Here is a 22,624-nt window from a genome sequence, read left to right as displayed (position 1 = left end):
GATAGTTTATTAAAAATGCATGCAGGGCAGACATCCAATGTGAATGTATGAAACTGTTATGTCACCAGTGGTAGAAAGTAACTAAGAACATTTACTGAAGTTCTTTACACAGTTTATGCTACTTTATACTTGTACTCCACTACATTTATTTGACACTTCTTTACAGATTAAGATTTTACATGAAAACTATAAAATGTATCAAGACTAAGATTAAACCAGTCGTTTCTAACCTTTTTGGCTTGTGACCTCTTATAAAAAAGCAGTGTGTAGTTGGGGCCCCTTGTTGCATTTCAGACGTGTAGGAGTTGTTAGCATACAGTTTCATTTCAATAACTGTTTGAGGTAAAATGATCTGATATTTCACAAAAAAAGCAAAAATTTTATTCAAAATCCCAAAAATTAAAACAAATTTGTGTAGCAGAACTTTGTGTTTTCTTCTTACCCGCCCCGTTGATCATCTCATGACCACTGAGATCCATCTTGTGACCCTTTGGAGTAGCCCGAACCGGAGATTGGGAATCATTGTACTAAACTACCTAACTGTATATAAAGTAGATAAAACTAACTCCACCTCGACCCGCTACAACAGAAAAATGCTGCTTACAGATTAATGCATCAGTATTAATCTAATAATAATAATATATCACTCACAGGGCTGAAACAAGTACTTTTACTTTGATACTTTAAATACATTTTGCTGATAATACTTTTACTTTAAGTAAGATTTTGAATACAGGACTTTTACTTATATTGGAGTATTTTACATTGTTATGGTAGTACATTTAGTTAAGTAAATGATCCGAAGTCTGTATGTCACTTGAGCTAACAGCTAGAGTTATACAGTGGGGGAAATATTAAGAGTTTACTATGTGTTCACCACAAGGGGGCTCAACTGTATCATAAATTAAATGTACAAATTCTGCAAATCCCATCCTTTAATTATAGGATTAATAGACAAAATATTCACCATGTTAGCTATAAACCTTGATATTAACAAACCTACAACTTCTTCTTCTAAAACATTTGTGCTCAAGATGTTAAAAAAACAACAAACAAAAAAACAACGGTGTTTTACTGAATTTTATTTATTAATTCTATTAATAAATATATATATATATATATATATATATATATAATTGGCAAGTAAAGAGAAATTGAAACGTTTTTTTCTTTTGAGAAAATAATTTATTTTGGAACACAATAACCATATTTCCTCACATAATTAGATCACGCACACCACTGGTTTTCTTCAACAAAAACACCCAGTGTTCAATATCAGAGTACATCATGTTGTGTGACTATGTGTCTTCTAGTCGTCGTCACATTTCCCTTAACCGTCAAAATGGTTGTAAACACTAAATTAAAGCTGTATAATGGTTACTGTGGGTCGACTCATTGTGGGCTCTCATCATCCACTTGTTTGGGCTGTTAAGATTTCAAATAAAAAATTATTTTAGAAGAACACCGAGTGAGGTTCATCTCAATCCAAGGCGTATTATTTGATCCATTGACATTTAAAGTCAGAGATTTTTATATTTGAATTATTCAGTTTCCAAGCAATTAAACATGAGCCCACAATCCTGGAAAGAAACATGATGCTTGAAGCACTGGGGTTAGGTTAAATACACAGGAGCACATTCTCATATCAACACAGTAAAACAACATTTCAGATCCCACACTCCATGAAGAAAATGATCTTATGACATGTTTTGGTCGAACATACTTTGACGCCGTTTCCTGTCAAATTGAAATGAGAAGAGAATCCCTCCTGGTTGGTTATTGCCTTTATTTTTCACACCTATTCCCTCATCAATATGTCAATATACACTATCTTTATATATTTCTCTAGCTTTTTCATTGTTAAAGTGAAGACGTTTTGGTTTTTGTCAATCAGAGGTGGTGACAGTACACGGTATGTTTACTCATCAACACTCACGCTCTGATGCATTTGCACAAACAAAGAACACAAGAAGTCATAAAAACAGTACAAAATACAAAGAAAAAATACCCCAAATAATCGACTAGAAAAAAATACATCCAAATAATACATCCAAACCTGCATTTTTGTGCAAAGTTGGGGGGAGGCAAACATCTTAAAAAGAACACAAATGGCTCTTACTGCAGGAACTGGGTTTGTGCTGGTCTCATCAATATTCCTCTTATGAGACAGAATAAACCCAAACCACAGCTGGTTTACTTGAAATGAGAGCTGTGGACAGAGTGAACCATGAACCATGAATATAACCTCACTGCAGGTGAATGACAGAATGTTTTTGCAGTTGTAGTTTGCTCTCTAAGACAACAGATGGCGACAGTGATTTGTGTTTTGAATGATGCCGGATGATTGCAAAGAAAGAAGGTGGCAGCTCAGACAGACACATCTACACTTCTCAGTTTGGGATGCACCGACCCAAACACTTTAAATCAATCGGGTATCTGCCATGATGTCACTGATCCACATTAAAGAGGACCTATTATGCTTATTTTCAGGTTCAAACTTGGTATTTTGGGTTTCTACAAGAACATGTTTACATGCTTTAATGTTCAAAAAACGCTTTATTTTTCTCATATCGGCTGTGCTGCAGCACCTCTTTTCACCCTCTGTCTGAAACGCTCTGTTTGAGCTCGTGTCCCGCCTCCCGAAAAGCCCAGTCTGCTCTGATTGGTCAGCTGGCCCTCTGTTTTGATTGGTCGACCAAACCCAACTCTTCGGACTCTGCTCCAGCTCCGCTCTAACTAGCTTTGTTGGAGGTGGTGCCAAACTAGCCGCTAGGCAGGTATTATGCAAATGTGTTGACATCACCACGTTACAGAAGAAAAGGCGGGACTTCAAGCGAGGCATTTCAGGCAGTTCAGGAGCAGTGTTTCTGTGGGGGAGCGTAACTCCTTTGGCCTGGACTTTGGGCTTTGTAACTTTGCAGAACTTTTACATGCACAAAAAACTATATAACACATTAAAGGAAAGGGGAAAAGGACAAAAGAATAATAGGTCCTCTTTAAATACAGTTTCATTACCTCAGCCAAGGAGGTTATGCTTTCGGTTCGGTTTGTTTGTTCGTTTGTCAGCAGGATTATGGAAAAACTACTGGACCATTTTTTTATCAAACTTGGTGGAAGGGTGTAACATGGGCTAACGAAGAACCCATAACATTTTGGAGCGGATACGAATCACGGGGCGGATATACTAATTATTTTTCACTTTTATTAATATTGTAAGATACAGTAGGTCATTTGGCTTTGGTGGAGGTCTGTGCTCTCTGAGCGCACATCTAGTAGTCAACGTCAATATAATATGTAGTGTTTCTACTTTCAGTTTCATTAATTGAGTCACGGTGGATTGCTGACTTACTGCCACGGCAATCCCTGCACTCATTTTATTTTACAGTACATAAAAATGATTGAGTTCCACTCAGTGAGGTGTACAGATTTTAAATGTGTGAAAAAGAGGGCACCGGTATCCGATCGGTGCTTGGTATTGGCAGATACCCCGAGTTGAGAGGGATGAAGTTGGATCGGTGAATCCCTCTTTTTAATATTAGCCAAGCCAGTGAGATTAATACCTGGATTTCATAGTATTTGCACAGAATAATTCCCAACAAAGGAGGTTCAATTTATGCCAATTACATCTAAAAAACAAAAACAAAAAAGTCTCCATGAACAGTGGTCGTGAAAATGTCCTTGAACCAAAGAACAACCAATTTTATTCCGGTAGTGATCAGAATAACTATTACAGTACTATATAACCCAAGCTACTATTTCGAAGGTCAAGAGTGAACTTCAATGCTCAGGTTAATTATTCTTCAGTCATAAAGTGACAGTCATTGCGACCAACGGACACATGGACGAATAGAAATTGTCTTGACATGCCTAACTTCCTGCAAACCTCAAACAAACACTACAACGTGCAAATACTATCAAACGCAGGTCTTATAAGAAACAAACTGTGGCCAAAACAGCTTAACATGATGTGCTGCTGTCAATTCATCATTTCAAACCATCCATCTGTCTCATCACAGTGTTCAGATTACTTGGCTGGACTCTGCCTTGGAAGAAGCTTCCTATAAGCCCTTAAACAAGGTTCGCAATTAGATTCAGGTTTTGAAAAGTCCACAGGTCCCATTATTGCAGTAGGATTTCATCAAGACACGTTTCAGATAGATTTCCACAAACGCTCAGCCCAGTCAAGAAAATAAGAAAAGCTTTTCAATGCAGTCTTTGCAACAAAAATATTCCCTTGCTTTAAAATCTGTCTCTTCTTTCTTGCATGCAGTGTTCTCCATCTAATTATACAACATAATCTCCAGTATGATTACTAGTAGTACAAACAATCCACTAAAATAAACATTTGGTTTAGCGTTGGTATCCTCTGCCCTCCTACTCATCACACCTCACAGCTCAGATTAGAAAGAGAAAATCTGCTTCACACTGCTGAACTTTCCCTTCTTAACAAGGACCGCATGGTCCGATCAGTCCACAACACAGAATATCATCTGCTGGAAAAAGTAAAAGTGTACTGAGATGTTTGTGAAGGATGTCAGAGTCTGGACCTGCAGCTGATCAAAGGCAGACGAAAGAGTAAGAGGGCTCAAAGAGAAACACAGGGAACATTTGAGTCATCTAACTTTTCGTTATCATCTTCGCTCCCTCAAGGTCTTACTCTTGATCACAAGGAGAGCTAAACCATCAATAATAGGGATGCACCGATTGCAAATTATGGACTGATACCGATGTTTAAAATAAAAATTTGGCCGATAGCCGATGTTTTGTTGTTGTTTATTTTGTTGTTATTTAATTCCCTTTTGGTGCCAGGGAAACAAAGACATCATTATAGAAAAAATAACTGAACCGTCTTCAGTCTTAAAGTCAGTCAGTCCTTCATTCATATCTTGAATGAGCACAAATTTATGAAACAAACTTTAAAATAACCTTTTCACGTGAAAAATAACTGCTCCAAAAGCCCCTTAAGCCTTTATATAGCGACCTACTCAATAAGAGGAATTTGTTTTTCAGTACTTATCCTAAAAAAACAAAAACATTTTGTGAAACATAAATTAAATGTAATTAAATCAGCAGCTAACAACACAACATTTAGCCGGCACAAAGTTAATGCCACACATAAACATCGGCCACTGTCATCGATGAATGTCACCTTATTTGCCGAAAGGCCGATACCGATGTTCGGCCGATAAATCGGTGCATCCCCAATCAATAATCTCCATACCTGCTCTTCAACTAATGACGAGGAAAAAAGTGGGTAAAAGATTGTGTCATACAGGGTGTAAAGTGCACTGAATCAAAGTGATAAAATGCGACCGTGGGAATGTGCATGGATCCCCTGTGGGGTTGATCCCTGGTCATGTCTGGTAAGCACTGAACACTTTTCATTTCAAGTGCAAAGCGCAGGTGCCCAAAGGATGTTATGAGCTGGAAATAATGTGTAAAATCCCACCTTAATACTTAATTTTTCTACTGTACATTTTCTACAAACAATGGAACAACAGATCACCCAAAAGAACAGACATTAGAAGGGCTGATAGGCCATGAAAGGGAATCTGGATCACACCTACCAAACACAAAGATCACATGCTCCGTCACGGGTCTTTAACTCTCGGTCTACACAGGCGCACACACACACACACACACACACACACACTACATCTGTGAGTTACATACACACATACATACTACAAAGACGCTGTGTTGGTTAAGACAGCAGACTAGGCTATATGGCCTTGGCGGTGATTAGCAGTGAGCTTCTTACGGGTGCAGTAAATGGGCACCGACTGCAGCACAGTCCTTGACTACTGTAATAGGAGGCTTCTTGTGTGCTCTTGTTTTTCACTGGACTACTCTAAAGTGGTGCTCTCACTTTACCTTTTAATGCCAGCTTGACTTTGTCATATTTGGTCAACGCCTCCCATTAGTCAAGGATCACTGTGGTGTTTGTGAAGAGAAACAAAATGTTCCTGCTCTGAATTCAAAGTCTTCGCAACGGAGAAAGAGCACAAAGGCAGTTAGTTGTTTTTGTTCCTTCACGTACTGTAAGGTGATTGTGATTACGAAGGGGGAACGGTGGTGAAGGCGTGGAGAAGTGTGGGTCGGGAGCGGTGAGTAGCACCAGAGGAGAAGGCAGAGAAGAGAGAGCAGTTTAAGGTTTAGTTCAGGTGTCTCCTCAGTGCTGGGGCAGAGGTGTTGGAGAGGGTGAGAGGGAAGAGAAAGAGACATACAGAGGTTTACGCTTTTTCCTCTGCGCAGGTGCTCTCACTCAGGTGGCCACTTTGGCACGGCGGTTTCTGTTTCTCCCACTGGCACATGGCGTTGGCGTAGCCCACAATCACTTTGTCCATCCAGGTGAGGGGCTGGGGGAAGAGCACCGCGCCCTCGAAGAAGCCCAGATGGCCTCCGTGTAGCGTCAGGGAAAAGATCACGTTGGGCTTCTTTGCTAAAGGATGACACAACAGCACGTAATAATTAGAATTCTGGACTCTGCACGGTGTGTAATCATCAGTATCTGAAAACCAACACTGGACACATGTCCACATATGGGTTTGCCAGGGATTATTTCATGCCGGTTAGAGATAGCAGGGGTGTGTTTGCATGGTCAGACAGATAAAAACATGACTCACGCTTCTGGCAGGTATGTTAAGGCGGTCACTATCGCAGCAGAAAGTTATATAAAGTGAAACCAGAAAAACTACTGAGACTGAAAAAAACACTACTTCTCTGTTGAATAAAGCCAAATTAGGCTCTGAATGGTTAACTTAGTTCTTCCAATGTGTAACTTGTAGGTGATTTATAGGATACACTTGACTGACAGCTCTCTCAGGCTGTCAAACTCAGCCTTATGCTTGCTTGGCTGCCACAATACGGCCAACAATATGTGGACACACCTGTTCATGCCTTTGTGTACAAAACAAGGTCCATAAAGAAAATTTGTTTTTAAGTTTGCTGTGGAAGAACTTGACTGATCTGCAGAACCCTGACACTCAACCCCATCAATCTCTTTTAGGTTGAACTTGAACACATATCAAACAACATCAGCGTTGGAGCCAGTGAGCAACCGCTGGGTGTGAAAAGTGAAGCCAATGCTGAAGTGCCTTAAATTCTCTCTAACAGCCAGCAGGGCGACTCCTATGGTTGCAAAAACAAGTCTGATTGTATAGAAGTCAATGAGAAATGAGCCTACTTCTCGCTTGTTTTATTACCTCAGTAAACATTGTAAACATGAGTTTATTTCAAATCAATTTATTTTTATATAGCGTCAAATCATAACAGAAGTTATCTCGAGGCGCTTTTTATATAGAGCAGGTCTAGACCGTACTCTGTAAAATGATTTATGGTCTCAATCGCTAGTTTCAAGTCTTCTTCAATACAGCATGATGTTCATTTAGTAAATGATGGTCCCATTTAGAGTCAAATAGACCATAAAGCAGGGGATGTTTTAGGGCATGGCTACCATGCGATTGATAGGTCGCTACCCCAGCATTCTGGGTGTTGGCAAAAATGCCAAACTCAAGGTTTCAAAACGGCAGTCCACAAACCAATTGGTGACATCACGGTGACTACGTTCACTTCTTATATACAGTCTATCGTTGGACCTCATTATATTAACACTCTTGTGGCTGAATGAGAGAATATCCCTGCTGCCAAAATGTTGTGGAGAGCGTGTGGAGGCTAGTATTGCAGCACGTTAATGCACATAGTGTACGCATTGACAACTGACAAGACAGGTTTGAGTGCTACACCTACACAACAAGTTTTGAAACTCTCCTTAGGAGACCTATGGGTGATGACTGACGCTACACCTGTGTTTTTCTACAGTCTACAAATACCGAATCCATTCATACTGATTTTATTTAATCCACAATAAATAAACCCTGAACTCAAAGTAGGTCACCTCCACTCTGCAGACAAACCATTAATCTCTTTCTGATTGGCGTATGAACCTATGCAGAGAGCTGCAGCTGTGGACAACCAGGCAGAGTGGTTTCCTTAAAAAAAGGATTGATTCTCCTGCTCTTATCTGGGTTAGTGGGGTAGCTTGATGCGCTTGACTTGTGATTAAGATCCCACAGGGCTTTCACCACAGTGCACTATTCGTGACAGCATCTGGGACAACTGAGTGCTCGTCCAGACCCGGAGCCACCGCCTCACCAGGCGCTGAGTGACAGGTGGGAACAGTCAGTCTGGAGAATGGCATGTACTTAAAATAAAACGGCGTTCAAGCCTTGAAGGCAAAATTATTATTTTAAGATTTCACTGTGTTTCACTGTGTAAAACCTGTTGCCTCTTTGCCTGGTGCAGCAGTCATCCTTGTTAAACTTTATCTAACACTGCAAAAGAAAATCAGAGGTGACTATACCTTGTTTAAGCATTTCAGACCAAATGTAACACTTTTACTTCCATATAACTGCCTTAATAGTACACTGTAAACTCTTATCATCAAACATATGTAATCCGAGGTAATTACGGCACCAACACAGCGAGTGTATTCCTGTTGAGTCCCTCCCTGGTCGTCATGTGTCTGAGTCACGGTACACAATTTAGGGCAAAGGGCAGCTGAGCTTCATTTCAGTTAAGTGTTGCTCTCTAGAGACACATGTAGGATAGGGTCACATGTGCTTCCAGTCAGGACTTATCCACCCACCTTTTCTAAAATAGTTAAAGTGGTCGGTAAGTTTAAATATAGCACAGGCTGAGGAGAAGGAAACAGTAGATTGCCTCTTCTTGTTTGTAAAGTGAGGCTTCAACAACGTGCAGTCAACTCCAGGATAAGATATTTGATGTTTGGAACCTGTGAAGGAGTTAAACTCAGACACTCAGCTACTGTATATATGTGTGTGTGTGTGTGTGTGTGTGAGTGTTACAGCAGCTGTAACACACCAACACACATTGCTCTTAAAGACTTGACCTCTGCGCCACACCTAGGACAGGGTGTTCAACCCAGTTTAAGTCAATTCATTAGAGGTTACTGTTGAGACATGTTTTCTGAGAACCAAATGTGAGGTTGTCAAGGGCAGAATTTAGTTAGACAGGACAGGCCTGATGTGTTAAAAACAGAGGAAAGAGGATCAACTGCAAATATGTGCCTGCAGGTACTACTACTACTTGACAAACTCAAGTACAGAGCTGCACTGTACGGAGCCACGTACGGACCATTATTTTTGGTTTGTAATTTTTGTAAATCTTGGAATTTGTCTGCAGGAATACATTTTCAATTTGCTTAAGTATTATTCATTTTTCAGGTTGTCAGTGGTTAGGTTTAGTTTTTTTTTGTTTCATATGTTACTGGTATCATCACTCTAGCTTTAAGACTGAGCCCGCTACAACCTCTGAAAGACAGAAAGGCACCCTAGGATTTTGAAGAGGATAATCGAACCGTTTGGAAGTAACACCGCGCCCCATTAGATGGCGCTCTGAGGCCCAACAGTGGGCTCCGACCCAATGTCATATTCCAGTTGCCTTTTGTGAGACGATATAAATGTAACCGATTGTGTTAAATGGGCATATGATATCATCTCATATCGATCGCAGGCCCCTGAATTTAATCAAATCAAAATCGTATCGTTGCAGACTTTGTAATTTCAGCAAATATTGCATCATTGTCCAAAGAATCAATATAATATTATATCGTGATGAGACTGGTGATTTACACCCCAAATATTTAGGTGTGTCCTTCAAGGTCATTAGTTTGACCTCTGTTGCAGCCACAGCATGGCAACAAGAAGCCCACCACTGTTTGTCCCTATCACTGAGATGTGAATAGAATCTTATGAAATATACAAAATTCAGTGTTCATGGTACCAACTAAATGGCCACCAATTTAAATGATCATAATAATCTCAAAAGTGTACTTTCTAGTTACTAAGGTGATCATGGTTAAAATAGCAGTTTTAAACACTACGGTTTTGTTCTGCTGCTGTTGCTGTGACGCATGCCGTTAGTTACCTGCTAGTGTGCGAGGGATGGTGAGCAGTGAGTCATGAACCAGAGGGTCATCTGCAGAGTTCACTAGCAGCAGTGGCACATTTACCTGGAACATAAATAATAAAGATCCACACATCAAACAAATGCACAAACATACCAGAAAGAGAAACATAAAATGAGATGATGTGATGTGTACGCAGAAGCAGTTCTTACATTGTGGATATAATGTACACAACTCTCCTTCTCATAGTACTCTTTGAGGGAGCTGTGGCCGTGGAATTTTCTGTTGAAACCCCAAAAACAGGAAGTGTCATTAAATAATCCCATTTCATATTCTCATCGCTGAGAATGCAAGATATAAAGACAGATAGGGAGATTCAAAAAACACAAATCTGCCAATCAACTACAAAAAAAAAAACACTGAGAGCTGTGACATTCACTGGAAGTAATCTCAAATGATTTGTTTCTCCACATACCTCATGATGCTGTCATCGATCTGCATGAGAGACGTCGCTGTGTACAGCCGACCAATATCTAGATCTATCAATTTAACTGGGCTTCCCCCAAACAGACTGTGCCTGTAAAATGCAACAAAAAAACAACATTATTCATAAAACATGTTTAAATCACTGACTGCTCAGTGTGCAATGTAGTAAGGGGCTGTATGATAAATATCGGCGTATGGAGGGGGTGTTGTAATCTCAGTTTCTCTCTGCTTTGTTGACATCGCAGGGCGAGCCTCGCGTGCCTTTAGTGCATGTTAGTGCATGTGAGCATGCCTCACTGGCTAGCTCACGGTCGCTGCTCTGCACTGCTCTCATACGGCTATATAACCCGTTACCTTTTCTGACCCCCTCCCTTCCTCATAATCATTTTCATACAGTTCTAAACCATATTCTTTTAAAGCAGAAAAACGTTACGTCTCAACCTGCTTAACGTACAGAGATCTTTGATGTAACTGGGATCTGCCTCTATAGTCCAACCCAAAACCCTCTCTGTTTCATCTACAGCCACAGTTTTATGTGGAAGTTTAGAAAATTAACAAATCATTGTTATATTGGTGGGAAGTTAGAGCGCTGTTTTTTGGCGCACAACCAATGAACAACATGTGAATGGAACTTTACAGTAATGAAAAACTATAGGGGAATCTAAAATGTGTACTCTGCATGTGCAAGATTAGCAGTGTACCTGTGTGAGAGGATGATTTTCTTCATGTTGTCAGCCATGAGAAAGTTATAGAAGCGTCTGAACTGGTCCCACTGTAGGAATGTTTCCTGTGCCCTGAAAGATAGAGACAAACAGACACACAGGAAGTTGGCTTTGTGCAGCCTGTCTGCCATCCAAACAACACACTAAATGTCCTGCGTAATCCGCTGGACAAAGAGTCATGCTGGTGGAGAGTAGCAGCGGTGTCAGGCATTAACATGCAGCTCACTGACAGAGACAGGCTAAACCAACACAACAACTAAAGACAAATAACTGACCATTAGATAGAATGGTTTTCATTTTCTTTTTGGCATTTCAATACCATCTGAGGTCAGATACATTTATAAAAAATAATCAAAAGTATGATTTCTTAATCACACATTATTTGTGGGAAAGGAAGGCAGACAGAAGGGCCAGCTTAGGTTTGGACACCGATTTGAAAGGATAATTCATTAAAAAGGAAAAAAAACTGCAAATCCAATTTCACAAAAGGCCAGTCTCTACAACACACACCCTTCCCCACCGCCTTCATCCAAACTTTAACAGAGCCAGCTTGTCATGTCTGCCAAGAGACGCCGGCTGCATTTAAAAACACAGAAGGTGTGGCTCTAACACCCACATGCACTAGTGGTTGGGAAAACCCCTTCGTAATACATTTGTTGGTTCTGCGTGATTCACAAATGTGACGCTATGTGCACAAAATGTTTACTCTGGACATGTTTTCAGTGAAAGGGATTTAGGCAAAGATGCATAATGTAGAATACACAGCCTGAACATACACAAACCAGCCACACTACAAAGCTAGAGCAAACTGTGGAGAAAATGACTGGCTAAACCAGTGCAGAGCAGTAAACAACACCCTGAAGCTGACGGCACTTCAGGACAAGTTTTTAAAATGTTGTCTGTCTTGTTGCTCGCGTTTAAAAAATCTTCAAAACGACAACTTTAGCAAAACAGTGCTATCTATCAATTAAGATTATAGTAAACAGAATAGCTGAATGATTAAATGAGAGATGCTGGGCAGACTTGTGATAAACGTGTGATTATGTTATGCATGCATTAATCATTTTGTGGCATTATGCTGAGCTTCATTTATATTTAGAAATGTGTGTTATAAAGGGGCTTTGATGACACATTGCATTTTAATTAATTAAGATGAGAGGACAACAACCCACCTGAGAGCGCTGTACCCCTGACAGACGCTGACACAACACAGCACTCGCTCCTGGTTCATCCTGTTCTCGCCCAGGAACTTACAAACGATGTTTCCACCCAGACTGAAGCCCACCACCATCAGCTGGGTCTGAGGATACGTCCGCTTAATGTAGCCAACCATGGCTGCAAACTCCCATGTGCACCCTGTAAGGGAAACAGTACAGTTAATGTATAATACAATACATAACACCTCTGTAGGACGGAGCGTTTTCTCTCTGCTCAGCAGTTCCAGCTGAAGGTGCCTTTAGCTCAGGGCATTACATTTGTGTCTGTATCAGACCTTTTAAATAAGCTCAGGTCTTAAATCTCTTATTATCTCTAACTCTGGGGGCTTTAGGTTCACCCACCAGCTCATATAGCCTTTTAGCTTTTACCTTGACATTATGTTGTACGGAGATTTGCCTAACTGAAGGCAAATTATGATATTAAATCACCTTTAACTAAACCAGATTACATCAAAATTAAATTAAGGTGACACCAAAGAAATCATTTTTTTAAACTGCATTGAAGTAATATTTCAGCTGTATTCACTACTATGAGAATGTCTTCTGACCAAAGTTTCTTTTTTATAGTTTTATAGGAATAAACTGAATCAGTACAACCACAAAATGTCCAATATACTTACATGCATTTGCAAATATTATCATTATTATTATTATTGTATTTTATACACCCAGTGATACAAACAGAAAAAGAGAACAAGAAGGAAAAGAAGAGAAACAAATATGTATATGTGCATATGTACATTTGTGCATGCATCCAGATATACCTACATCACCACATATATAAAGGAACTAAAAAGGGGGATAATTATTCTAACTAAAGATAACCAGACAAATGGACTAGAGACAGAAAAATAAATATGATTAAATAAAGTAAAAAAAGAAAAACAGCCAGACAATTGGATAAGAGCAATATTTGATTTCACCAAATCAAATCCTTTTTTTCCATTTTAAAAACTGGGATATCACTCCTGGATACTCAAAATATGAAAAGATGATTCGGAGTAGGGGTGTAAAAAAACATTTTAAAAAAATGTAATATTGTTGATATTATGTTTTGTGATACTGTATCGATTCTCAAAAACACTTTATCAATTTTAAATTAATAGTTTACATGCAAAGATTCAAAGATTAACTCAGTCAATACTTTATTTAATTTGCAAAGAGATGCATCCTCTCAAAGTAGCGCTATGATGTTGGATGTTACAGGAACTGTGAGAAATGCAAATGCAGATCCACTGTCTTTTTTACTCAGATTTTATGCTTATGGTGGTGTGTTCTTTATACTATGACCGTTTTCCTAAAATATTGCAATATATCGCCTTACTTACAGTATCGCAATATATTGAATCGTAACCCTTGTATCATGATATGTATCGTATTGCCAGATTCTTGCCAATACACAGCCCTAATTCTGAGGTGACAGGAGAGTAAAACTGAAGACAGCTCTGTGGCCTCACCGTAGGTAAACATGCGCGGAGAGGTCAGCTCGATGTTGGGAAGAGCTCCCAGGTGGTTCAGCACAGCACAGCGGTAACCGTCCTTCTGGGCGTGATCCACAAAGGTACGGATGTAATGCTTCTCACTGTGGTTACCAATACCAGGGCATATCACCATGGTGATGTCATCTGGTGAAACAGGCAGATGGAATTGGACAGATATTAGCCAAATGAGAAATATGTAAGCACAGAGTATGTCATTAGATTAAAAAGGAGCAAGGTAAGGCACTGCAGCCGATCCAAAAAAAGGAGAAGGCTTTTTGTCTGTAATTTGCAGCTTTGGCAAAATAGAAAAGAATAGTAACGCTACTTTTTTGGGGAATGCAATTCGTTCTGAGGACCTCAAGCTTGAGCTTGTCGATATGGTGGGGATCAGGGTTCAGCTGAAGCACTCAAAGAAAGGAATCCATTTTTAAACCTGTCCTCATATACTGCAGTACAAACATGTTATGCTTTATTCAAAGATATTCAAATTAGATTATTCAAATTTAGAGAGTGAATTTACTTCATCAGTCTGTTTTCCACATATCTCGAGTCAAGTTTATTTAGATAGCCCAAGCCTCACGACACCCCTTTATCCCTGACCCTCTAATTGGATAAGGAAGAACTATATCAGGAACAACAAAATGGGAGAACCCTCAGGAAGTTCTGCAGAGGAAGGATCCCTCTTCCAGGACGGACTGACACTCAATAGGTGTTGCATGAACAGACTACACAAAAGTGGCAGTGGACAAATTTAGGGCTGTCAAAGTTAACACGATAACGTGTTAACGCAAATTCATTTTAACGCCACTAATTTCTTTATCACATTAACACAACTTGCGATTTTTAGTCAGTCTGTTAGGTCAGTTTTAAAGCTAGAGCGAAGATCCATCCTATGAAACTCTACATAAACCTAAGGAATCCATTGGTACCAACCATGTCATACTAGCTTATCGGGAAGGAGGCTAAATAACACTCCAAACTTATGCTTAATTTTAGCAAAGAAAAACTGGTATGGCCATTTTCAAAGTGGTCCCTTGACCTCTGACCTCAAGATATGTGAATGAAAATGGGTTCTATGGGTACCCACGAGTCTTACCCTTTCTGGACAATATTTGTGATTGTTTTGTGTGATTTCTAGTAATAAATATATGCATACATTTCCATAAGAAAACATATTTTCTGACTCCTAGGTTGATAAGAGTATTAAATAGTTCACAAATCTCCCTTTAAGGTACATTTTGAACAGATAAAAAATGTGGGATTATTTTGGTATTTATCGCGATTAACTATGGACAATGATGCTACAAAATATATGTGATTTCTATGTTTGGTATGGCAGTAAATTGCCAATCAGCCATCATCTATTAATTATCGTCCAATTAGCAGCAAACAACAAAAACAAATTGTTTGTAAAGAATAAAGTATGCATCACCTCCTGTTCGATGGTCCCCCAGTGGCTCAAAGAGGTCAAAGGTCGCAGTGGCCCCGTCCTGCATGGGTAAGTACTTCCTAACTCCACAGGGGTGAGGTGAGCTCACCCGGCCAAGCTTACCGTACAGCGCCGTCTGGAGGTGACCGCTCTTACCCCACAGTAAGGGAGGAATGTACCTGGAAAACACAAAAAATGGACGATAAATTAAATATAGAAACATGAGCTTATTCTACTAATGCACTCGATAAGAGCACAAGGTCAGTACCCAGAAATAACATTAGCACAATGTTATCCATTACGAGGTCACATTTGTGTCGCAGCTTTTGAAAAACTGCTCCATGCTCCCAACAGACATCAATGTATAACGTCAGTCTGTTGCTATGTTTTGTTAAGTTATGCTGAGAGTCTGTGCTTGAATTCCAGTTACACCTCTGTAGGAGTTAGCTGTAGGAGTCAAGTCTTTTGGATTACGTAATATTTCTTTGAAATATGGAGCATTATATTGTGCATTATCATGAATCACCATCTTATTTCCATGCTGAGACCAAAAGAATGTGAACAACTTGACAGGAAAAGCCCTTTGAGGTAGCTGCCTGTCCTATCATGTAAAGGAAAGCCCAGTAAAATGCATATGGCTGATAATGAGAGCTATAGGGATAACAGCCAAAACAACTATTTGTCTACTTTTCATGTAATGCTGCAGCCATAAAAAGGTGATAAATGAATGTTCAGTCTGTCAGTATAGAGATAAGCTATTCAAGGGTGAATTTAGTTCACGGGTTCAGTTATATACCAGACTCCATGCAAACACACGCTTTAACAGAACAAATTCGACTCATGTATGGAAATGACACGTTGGCAATTATTTGATTACCTCTTTCTCACTTTCCTTCAACTACATAACATCCTATCAGACATCGTTAGACTCGCTGACAATGAGGAGACGAGTGGGCCATCTTGGAGGCAATGAGATCATATAAACAAGACCAGCATAACACTAGTTGTATATACAGTACATAGAACACAACACAGTTACATCAATGGTTACACAAGACCTTCAACCTGCTGTGTTGCCTCATCTCTTACTGTGCCTAGAAAACACACTCTTACATAAGAGAGCTGTCGATCAAAAAGCAATACTACGTCCATTTGGTGATAATGTAATCACTTCCAGCATGCACTGGAAGTTGAAGCTTAACCACAGTTTTCTAGAAGGTACTCTACCGGCTTAATCTATATCCAGGAAGAGGATAGCCTCGTTGTGGATAGGAGGATAAGCACACCGCCAGGCTAGTGGAGTTCATGCATAGGAGGCAATAAATAACTTTAAACTCAAACAGCTTTTTATCCGTTGTGTGTATACATGTGTGATTAAAAAATGTACTTGTTGTCAAGTCTTCGTTTCTGTATTAAAAGATCTTGGAAGTGACAGCAGGTGAACCTTTTGTTTGAACTTGACTCTCAGAGTTTTATTTAAAGTGGTAAACTTAACAGTGTTGTGTGTTGTTGTCCCTCATAGCTATTAGGTAACGGAAAAAGGAAACAGATGCGTCAGTGCGGTTAGATGAAGCAAAGTTCCTAAATCCAGATCAAAGTCCAGAAGTAAAGTCACAGGCCTTTGATATTAGCAAGCTGGGAAATACCAAACACTATAATTAGTAAAAATGAATAAAGACTAAAAAGCTCATCCTGACAATTTGATAAAAAAAAAAAAACAGCAATCTTTATTGCTCTCATTTGTCTTTTCTTTACGCTTTTGACTCTTAACGTTATTGTTAGACTCTATTTAACTATATTTCTACCAATGTTTTGTCTGGTCTGTTTACTATTAGCTGCTGCCTTGATGTATGCACTTGTAACATAATTGAGGCTTTAAAAAGGGACTGTATGTAAGTTTTTACACGTATAAATGCTTTTTAATAGTTTTTTATTACCAATGTGTGAACAGTTTTTAAACTAACCTAAAAAATGAGACCTTCTGCAACTTTCTGGGTTTCTTCTATCATCCTGTAGACTGCTTTTAATGTGAAGAATGCGGGCCGTTTTGTTCGGTAAAATCCAACAGATGTGATATCATGCACACTCGCGAATACGTTTACTGTCTAAAGGGCTAACAGTGTGCAACCATAGCCAACATTCGGTTAGAAATACAGTTCGCTAACGCCAACAAACGACCAGCCCCCACCACAACTCAGACTCAAACACAAAATCCACGGAAGCACAAAAAATAAATAAAAATTATAAGTTATATCTAGGAAGCCCGTCTTGCAAAACAGGAATGTGACCGACATCGGGAGAAAGCTAGGAGGCCTTTGATTCATGACATTTGTTTGGTTTTGGGTATCACAACGGACCCGGAGCTTGTCCTATTGGACAGGTAAGCTAATATTACAGCCAAGCATGTGACATATTGTATATATTGATATTGTGGTTTTAGCTGTCAATCACGTTCAGTCTCGTGTGTCACCTCACTGTTTTGATCGATGCTTGCTCGTGTCTTCGTAGTGCGAGCACAAGCGCGAGTAACAGGACATTGACTCTCGTTGACTTAACAACCACAGGTGTCACTGTTAACAAGCAATTCCCAATTCTTACATATAGCCCCTTTAACATCAAGGACCAAAATCAAAACAAGTTGTAGAATCCTTAACACTATACTTAACGGTCAGCTAAGGCTTATTTCTTTGTCAAATTAAACTAATGATAAGTTCGTATGGATAAGAAAAATCAAGCCAACACCAACATGCATTTCAAGAAAAGTTATTTGTTGTGTTATTGTCCTCTCCGTTAGCCAACACCCCAGTGTGCACGTTCCCAAAACACAGCCGAACAAAAAGTGCTGTTGACTCTGTTAACCTCACAACATCCCTCCTGTGCTTCCCGCTGTGTAATTGATCTCTGTTATACAACACCGCAGGGTTACAAACGTGACCTCTCAACAACACAGAGAGACAATACAACGATGCCGACGCCAACGTCGACGATGCCGGCAGGCTCCGGGACTTCAGTTATCTCAGTTGAACTACACACCGGGGCATATACACTTCTGTGAGCAAAATATGGCTGTTCGGGAGGGAACGATAACACGCCAGGCACAAATGTAAACATCAGTGTGACCTAATGATTCACTGACACTGCAGCTGAAAGGCAAAGGGCTCAGTAACAATCGGTTATATAAGCAGACACTCGTGATGAAGGCTTGAAGAGAACCACCCTACAGAGCTGAAAGTATTACAACACCAGCAGACCACAGGACATGGACAGTGATGCTCATTCAGGAAAAACAATCAAGTTTACTTTGTTTAAAAGGCAGGTAGAGGGGTTTCCCACAACCTCCAGGACATTAGAGCCCAGCTGCTAACCTGGTTTAACCTACACAGGAAGACCTGCCTCAACATCAACAACCACTGGTTTGCAACCCAGATGGAAGATTCAAATGATAGTAGACATTAGAGTTGCCCTGAAAGGGAGACTTGCATCGTCACATATGCAAATGTGTTTGCCCTGCGGTGAACAACTCTATATTTGCTATGGAAGTGTGACAACCCAGTCTACCTTTGGGATAATTCTGGAAAAGAAACAGCCTGGTGTTTAATTCATGCCAGAGCTGCTGACAGTACAGCCAGATATCTCTGGTACAGACCCACTCAGGAACACTAATGACAGATGGGACCACCGCCAGACAAACTGCTACCTCCGCTCACAGCCCCAGATGGCCGACGACAAGCAGTGCCATTTCCATGGAAACGCCTTGAGTGACAGACAAAAAGCTGAGAATGCAACTCACTCTTTGGTCAGCTGAGGACAGGACTTGAGAAGGAAGCGGTTGAGGGGTGAGTCCTGGTAGGTGAGGTCCGGGGGCGCGGTGGGGCTCTTGAGGTTCAAGCAGCGGACGATGATGTAGAGCACCGTGGCCACCGCCGCCATCTTCATGCCGTCGAACATCGCCGGCAGCTCTGGAGAGATGGGGTGCACGTCTGACTCGTGGGTGCTCATGATTATTCTGAAAAACAAAACAATGGCCCACGCTTGTTTCAGTGCTTTCCCTTGTCAAAATCAATATTTAAGCAATACATATATATTTCCAAATACACAGCCAATTAATTAAGAACTGCGTGTTTAAAACAAACTTGTTCTCCTTTTCATTATTTAAATATCAATTCATCAACAAAAAATGTTGTACAAAATAATAAAATTGTTTTCTTGCATGTGGTTAACTGTGATTAGGCAGCGATGGGATAACGCCCAGATATGTAAAAGAGATATATCTGATGACTGACCTAAATATTCCTCTTGGTGCCCAAGGCGCTGCAGCGACAGATCTGTGGGAATATAGAGTGAGAGCAACTCAGTCAGATAAAGCACTTATTTAATACACTCACCTTAATTACATTACGGCTTACGATGTGCCAATAGGAAGTCTCGCTGCATAGAAGATAGAGATGCTGACATTACTTTAAATAAATCATTACATTTAGCAGACGCACTGCACACATCGCTTCTAATGCAATGCACCAACACAGTTATGCCTTTACACATTTACATATAAGTATTATATATTCAAAGCATTAGACAATGTAATCTGAGCTGTGAAATTGCACGAACAGGAACTGTAAAGAGTACAGAGAGGCCACAGTGTCACCATAAAAAAAGGGAAGTTGTGGTACAGGATTTTATAAAAAATACATGACGGTGTTTTCCATTGTTATCATCAAGTAGCCAGATAAAATCACCATGAAAAGAAACTGTGTTGCTTTCATCTGATACATTACGCAAGAATAAAATGCAAAGCTGAAATTTGTCTTCTACTTACATTCTATGTTGAAGTTAGCCTCCAACAGCAACTCCAAAGGTCTGGAAATGTGAAGAGGTGAAGTCACAGTGATGTGGTCAAACCTAAAGACAAACGCAGAAAATACATTGACCCCTTGAGTAAAGTAATTGACCTGTAGTTCTTTCCATTTTTCCTTAAATTATTTTTAAAGTCTCATATAAATGCCTCGACTATTGTCTTCTTAATCCAGTGTCTTGTCACAAACTGACTCCAGATAAGATCCACCAGAAAGCACGATGTCATCACAGTAATTCAATTTAGTGCTCAAAAAAATAGTTGATTAATAATGGGGGTTTGATGTTGGATTAATCGTTAGTTATTTCTGGAGTAAAACTATTCAAAGCTTCACATTTATGAAGCGTTACTTGCTTTTCTCCATTCAGGTCATTCTAATAATTAGGTGTATTTTTGGCTCAATCATAAAATACCAACACATTCAGTTCACTTGAATGTAGGGCTGTGCAAAACGACGATATATATCGTCAAAAATATATAAAAATGTCTATCATATATATATTTTTCTATATTGTTTCTATCATGATATAGACTAGGCCTACATTTATTCTTTTTTCTTTATAATTTCACTTAAAACTGTTATGTTCATTTTGCACTCAAGTTCTTAAAATGAGAACATATTCAGTACATTTCATTTGTCAAGTATTTAATTCACACAGGAGTATACAAAAATAGGCTTTACCATGTGGTTATTGCATATTTGATTTATTGAATTACCAGAAAAATTTGCTATATTGTTATATATATCGTTATCAACATATGAAATGACCTATATCGCGATCCAAGATTTTGGCCATATCGCCCTACCTGAATGTATCGGTGTCTTTCACCTCAAACCTTCACAAGAGGTCTCAGGAGCAGATATATTTATCTTCCCACATGTTCTTAAAGCAATTAAGTGTATGCTGTTTTATTCTTCCAAACTTGTAAATAATAGTAGGCTATATATATTATGTTTATAATAAAAGTAATACACATTTCAGAATCTGTAATACATATCAGAAAACATGATAATGTTGGCTCTGTTCATTTAGGGGTGTGAACAAATTGTTACTCCAAGTCCTTTATCCCTTCTGCTGTCAAGCTGCTGAACACAGACCATACCCATTTTAAATGACTGTTATTTAGAGGAACTTTAAGATATGTTGTTCTCATATATTGTTTCTTTTTTTTGTCTTGTATTGCCATAATCCTATGTATTTATATGGTTCTTATTGTAACTTGTCCCTCCAACTGCCCCATGCCTTTAATATGTGTCCTTTGTCTTAACTAATTATTGGTTGTCTGTTGTATGTATGGATGCATGGACTGGGAATGCTACAAATGAATTGCCCCCTTGGGGATAAATAAAGTTGTCTGAACTGAACTGTGTTGCCACAGAGGGGATGTCACCACCACTGCTCTCACACAATTTGAATTTAAGATTAACACCTATACAAAACATCTTTCGCCTCTGTCTTTAAGAATATAATGGATTTACACAAACAGCACCTGTAAACACAACTCATCTCAAGACACACACATGGTGCCAGATTTATCCCCAGCTGCATATAAAATTAGCTTCATTAAACAACAACCACACAGCTGATGAGAGGGTATCTATATCTGGCAGTTGTGTGACTAGCTAATGCCAGGAGAAAGTGTGTTTATTATAAGCCACTGTGTCACTGAATAAACCATCCAGGCTGGCATCAGAGCAGCTGCTAACATTAGCTCTCCCTTCTTTTGTCACGACTCACAACAAGCCAGGGATGAGTTCACAGACACAGGCACACTATACTGACTGCTAGCTATCAAACACAGCGAGACAACTGCTATAAACAGGCTTATACAGTCATTTATTTCTTTATATTCATCTTGTCTCTAGGTGGAGGCTTCAGATAAGCCCAGTGCACTGTATATTATTATTTGTTGTTATGTCGTATAGTCTTAAATTATGCAAAATAAATACATAAACCCAAAAGAGAGGAAGTTAAACCTGTGTATTAGTGTGATGTTTGTGTGAGAGCAGGCCATGGCGCATCTTCCTTCATCCTACTGGTCCAGAACATGAACACCATGTACACCTTGAACATTATGCGCAGTACAACTTCACATGAATGCAATATACAGAGGAAAAGCAGCACCTGTTAGCTGTGTTTTCTTCTTTATACTAGTGTTATACAGCCTATCTGTAAGGCTAGAGTTCTCACGGTCATATGTGTGCAGTTAAATCTCTCTAATGAGGCAGCATCATCATAGCTAGCATCATCTGAGCAGCGACACCACATAACACACAACAGCAGCTTTAGCTTTACTTACCTCTCTGTATGAAGGAATCAATCAGCTCCTTGCTGCTCAACAAGCGACAAGCCTTGATTATATTGGTGGCATGTCGTTTGTTGGTGTTGGTTAGTGTGTCTTTAAAGCATACCTCTCCTGGATGAGTAGTACTCCGCCCTCTGCTTCACAGAGACGATGCTAGTTAGCTGCACTAGCTGGAGCAGCAACAGCAGCTCCGCTCATTCCG

At 39.6% G+C, this 22,624-nt stretch overlaps 1 protein-coding gene across 3 annotated transcripts; it reads right to left on the bottom strand.

Moving 5' to 3' along the window:
- Positions 1 to 2,872: 2,872 nt before the first annotated feature.
- LOC119474562 (monoacylglycerol lipase ABHD2) lies at positions 2,873 to 22,624 on the bottom strand. Of its 3 annotated transcripts, XM_037746648.1 has the most exons (13): positions 22,417 to 22,624; positions 20,080 to 20,162; positions 19,547 to 19,588; positions 19,054 to 19,269; positions 15,267 to 15,442; positions 13,811 to 13,978; positions 12,309 to 12,492; positions 11,116 to 11,208; positions 10,404 to 10,505; positions 10,141 to 10,210; positions 9,949 to 10,033; positions 6,228 to 6,442; positions 2,873 to 4,490 (listed from the first exon to the last, which is right to left on the bottom strand). In XM_037746648.1, the coding sequence occupies exons 4-12, from the start codon at positions 19,260 to 19,262 to the stop codon at positions 6,234 to 6,236; spliced, it is 1,296 nt and encodes a 431-aa protein (XP_037602576.1). In that variant the 5' UTR covers positions 19,263 to 19,269; positions 19,547 to 19,588; positions 20,080 to 20,162; positions 22,417 to 22,624; the 3' UTR covers positions 2,873 to 4,490; positions 6,228 to 6,233. The 3 variants fall into 3 exon arrangements, with proteins under 3 accessions (XP_037602576.1, XP_037602586.1, XP_037602568.1); XM_037746658.1 differs by lacking the exons at positions 2,873 to 4,490; positions 19,547 to 19,588 and adding an exon at positions 19,649 to 19,691 and having other exon boundaries at positions 5,446 to 6,442; XM_037746640.1 differs by lacking the exon at positions 2,873 to 4,490 and having other exon boundaries at positions 5,446 to 6,442; positions 22,417 to 22,623.

The sequence above is a fragment of the Sebastes umbrosus genome, chromosome 2 (assembly GCF_015220745.1).
Source record: "Sebastes umbrosus isolate fSebUmb1 chromosome 2, fSebUmb1.pri, whole genome shotgun sequence".
NCBI classification, from domain to species: Eukaryota; Metazoa; Chordata; class Actinopteri; order Perciformes; family Sebastidae; genus Sebastes; species Sebastes umbrosus.
Note: the sequence above shows the minus strand (reverse complement) of the source record. Positions and strands in the feature narration are given on the sequence as shown.

What these genes read in the sequence shown, in the direction of transcription:
- LOC119474562 (XM_037746648.1), bottom strand. Translation starts at nt 19,262, where the DNA reads ATGAGCACCCACGAGTCAGACGTGCACCCCATCTCTCCAGAGCTGCCG. An exon ending in TCCGCGCATGTTTACCTACG is followed by an intron (nt 12,493 to 13,810) that starts GTGAGGCCACAG and finishes TTTCCCTTACAG; the next exon opens with GGTGCACATGGGAGTTTGCA. An exon ending in ATCGATGACAGCATCATGAG is followed by an intron (nt 10,211 to 10,403) that starts GTATGTGGAGAA and finishes GGGTTTCAACAG; the next exon opens with AAAATTCCACGGCCACAGCT.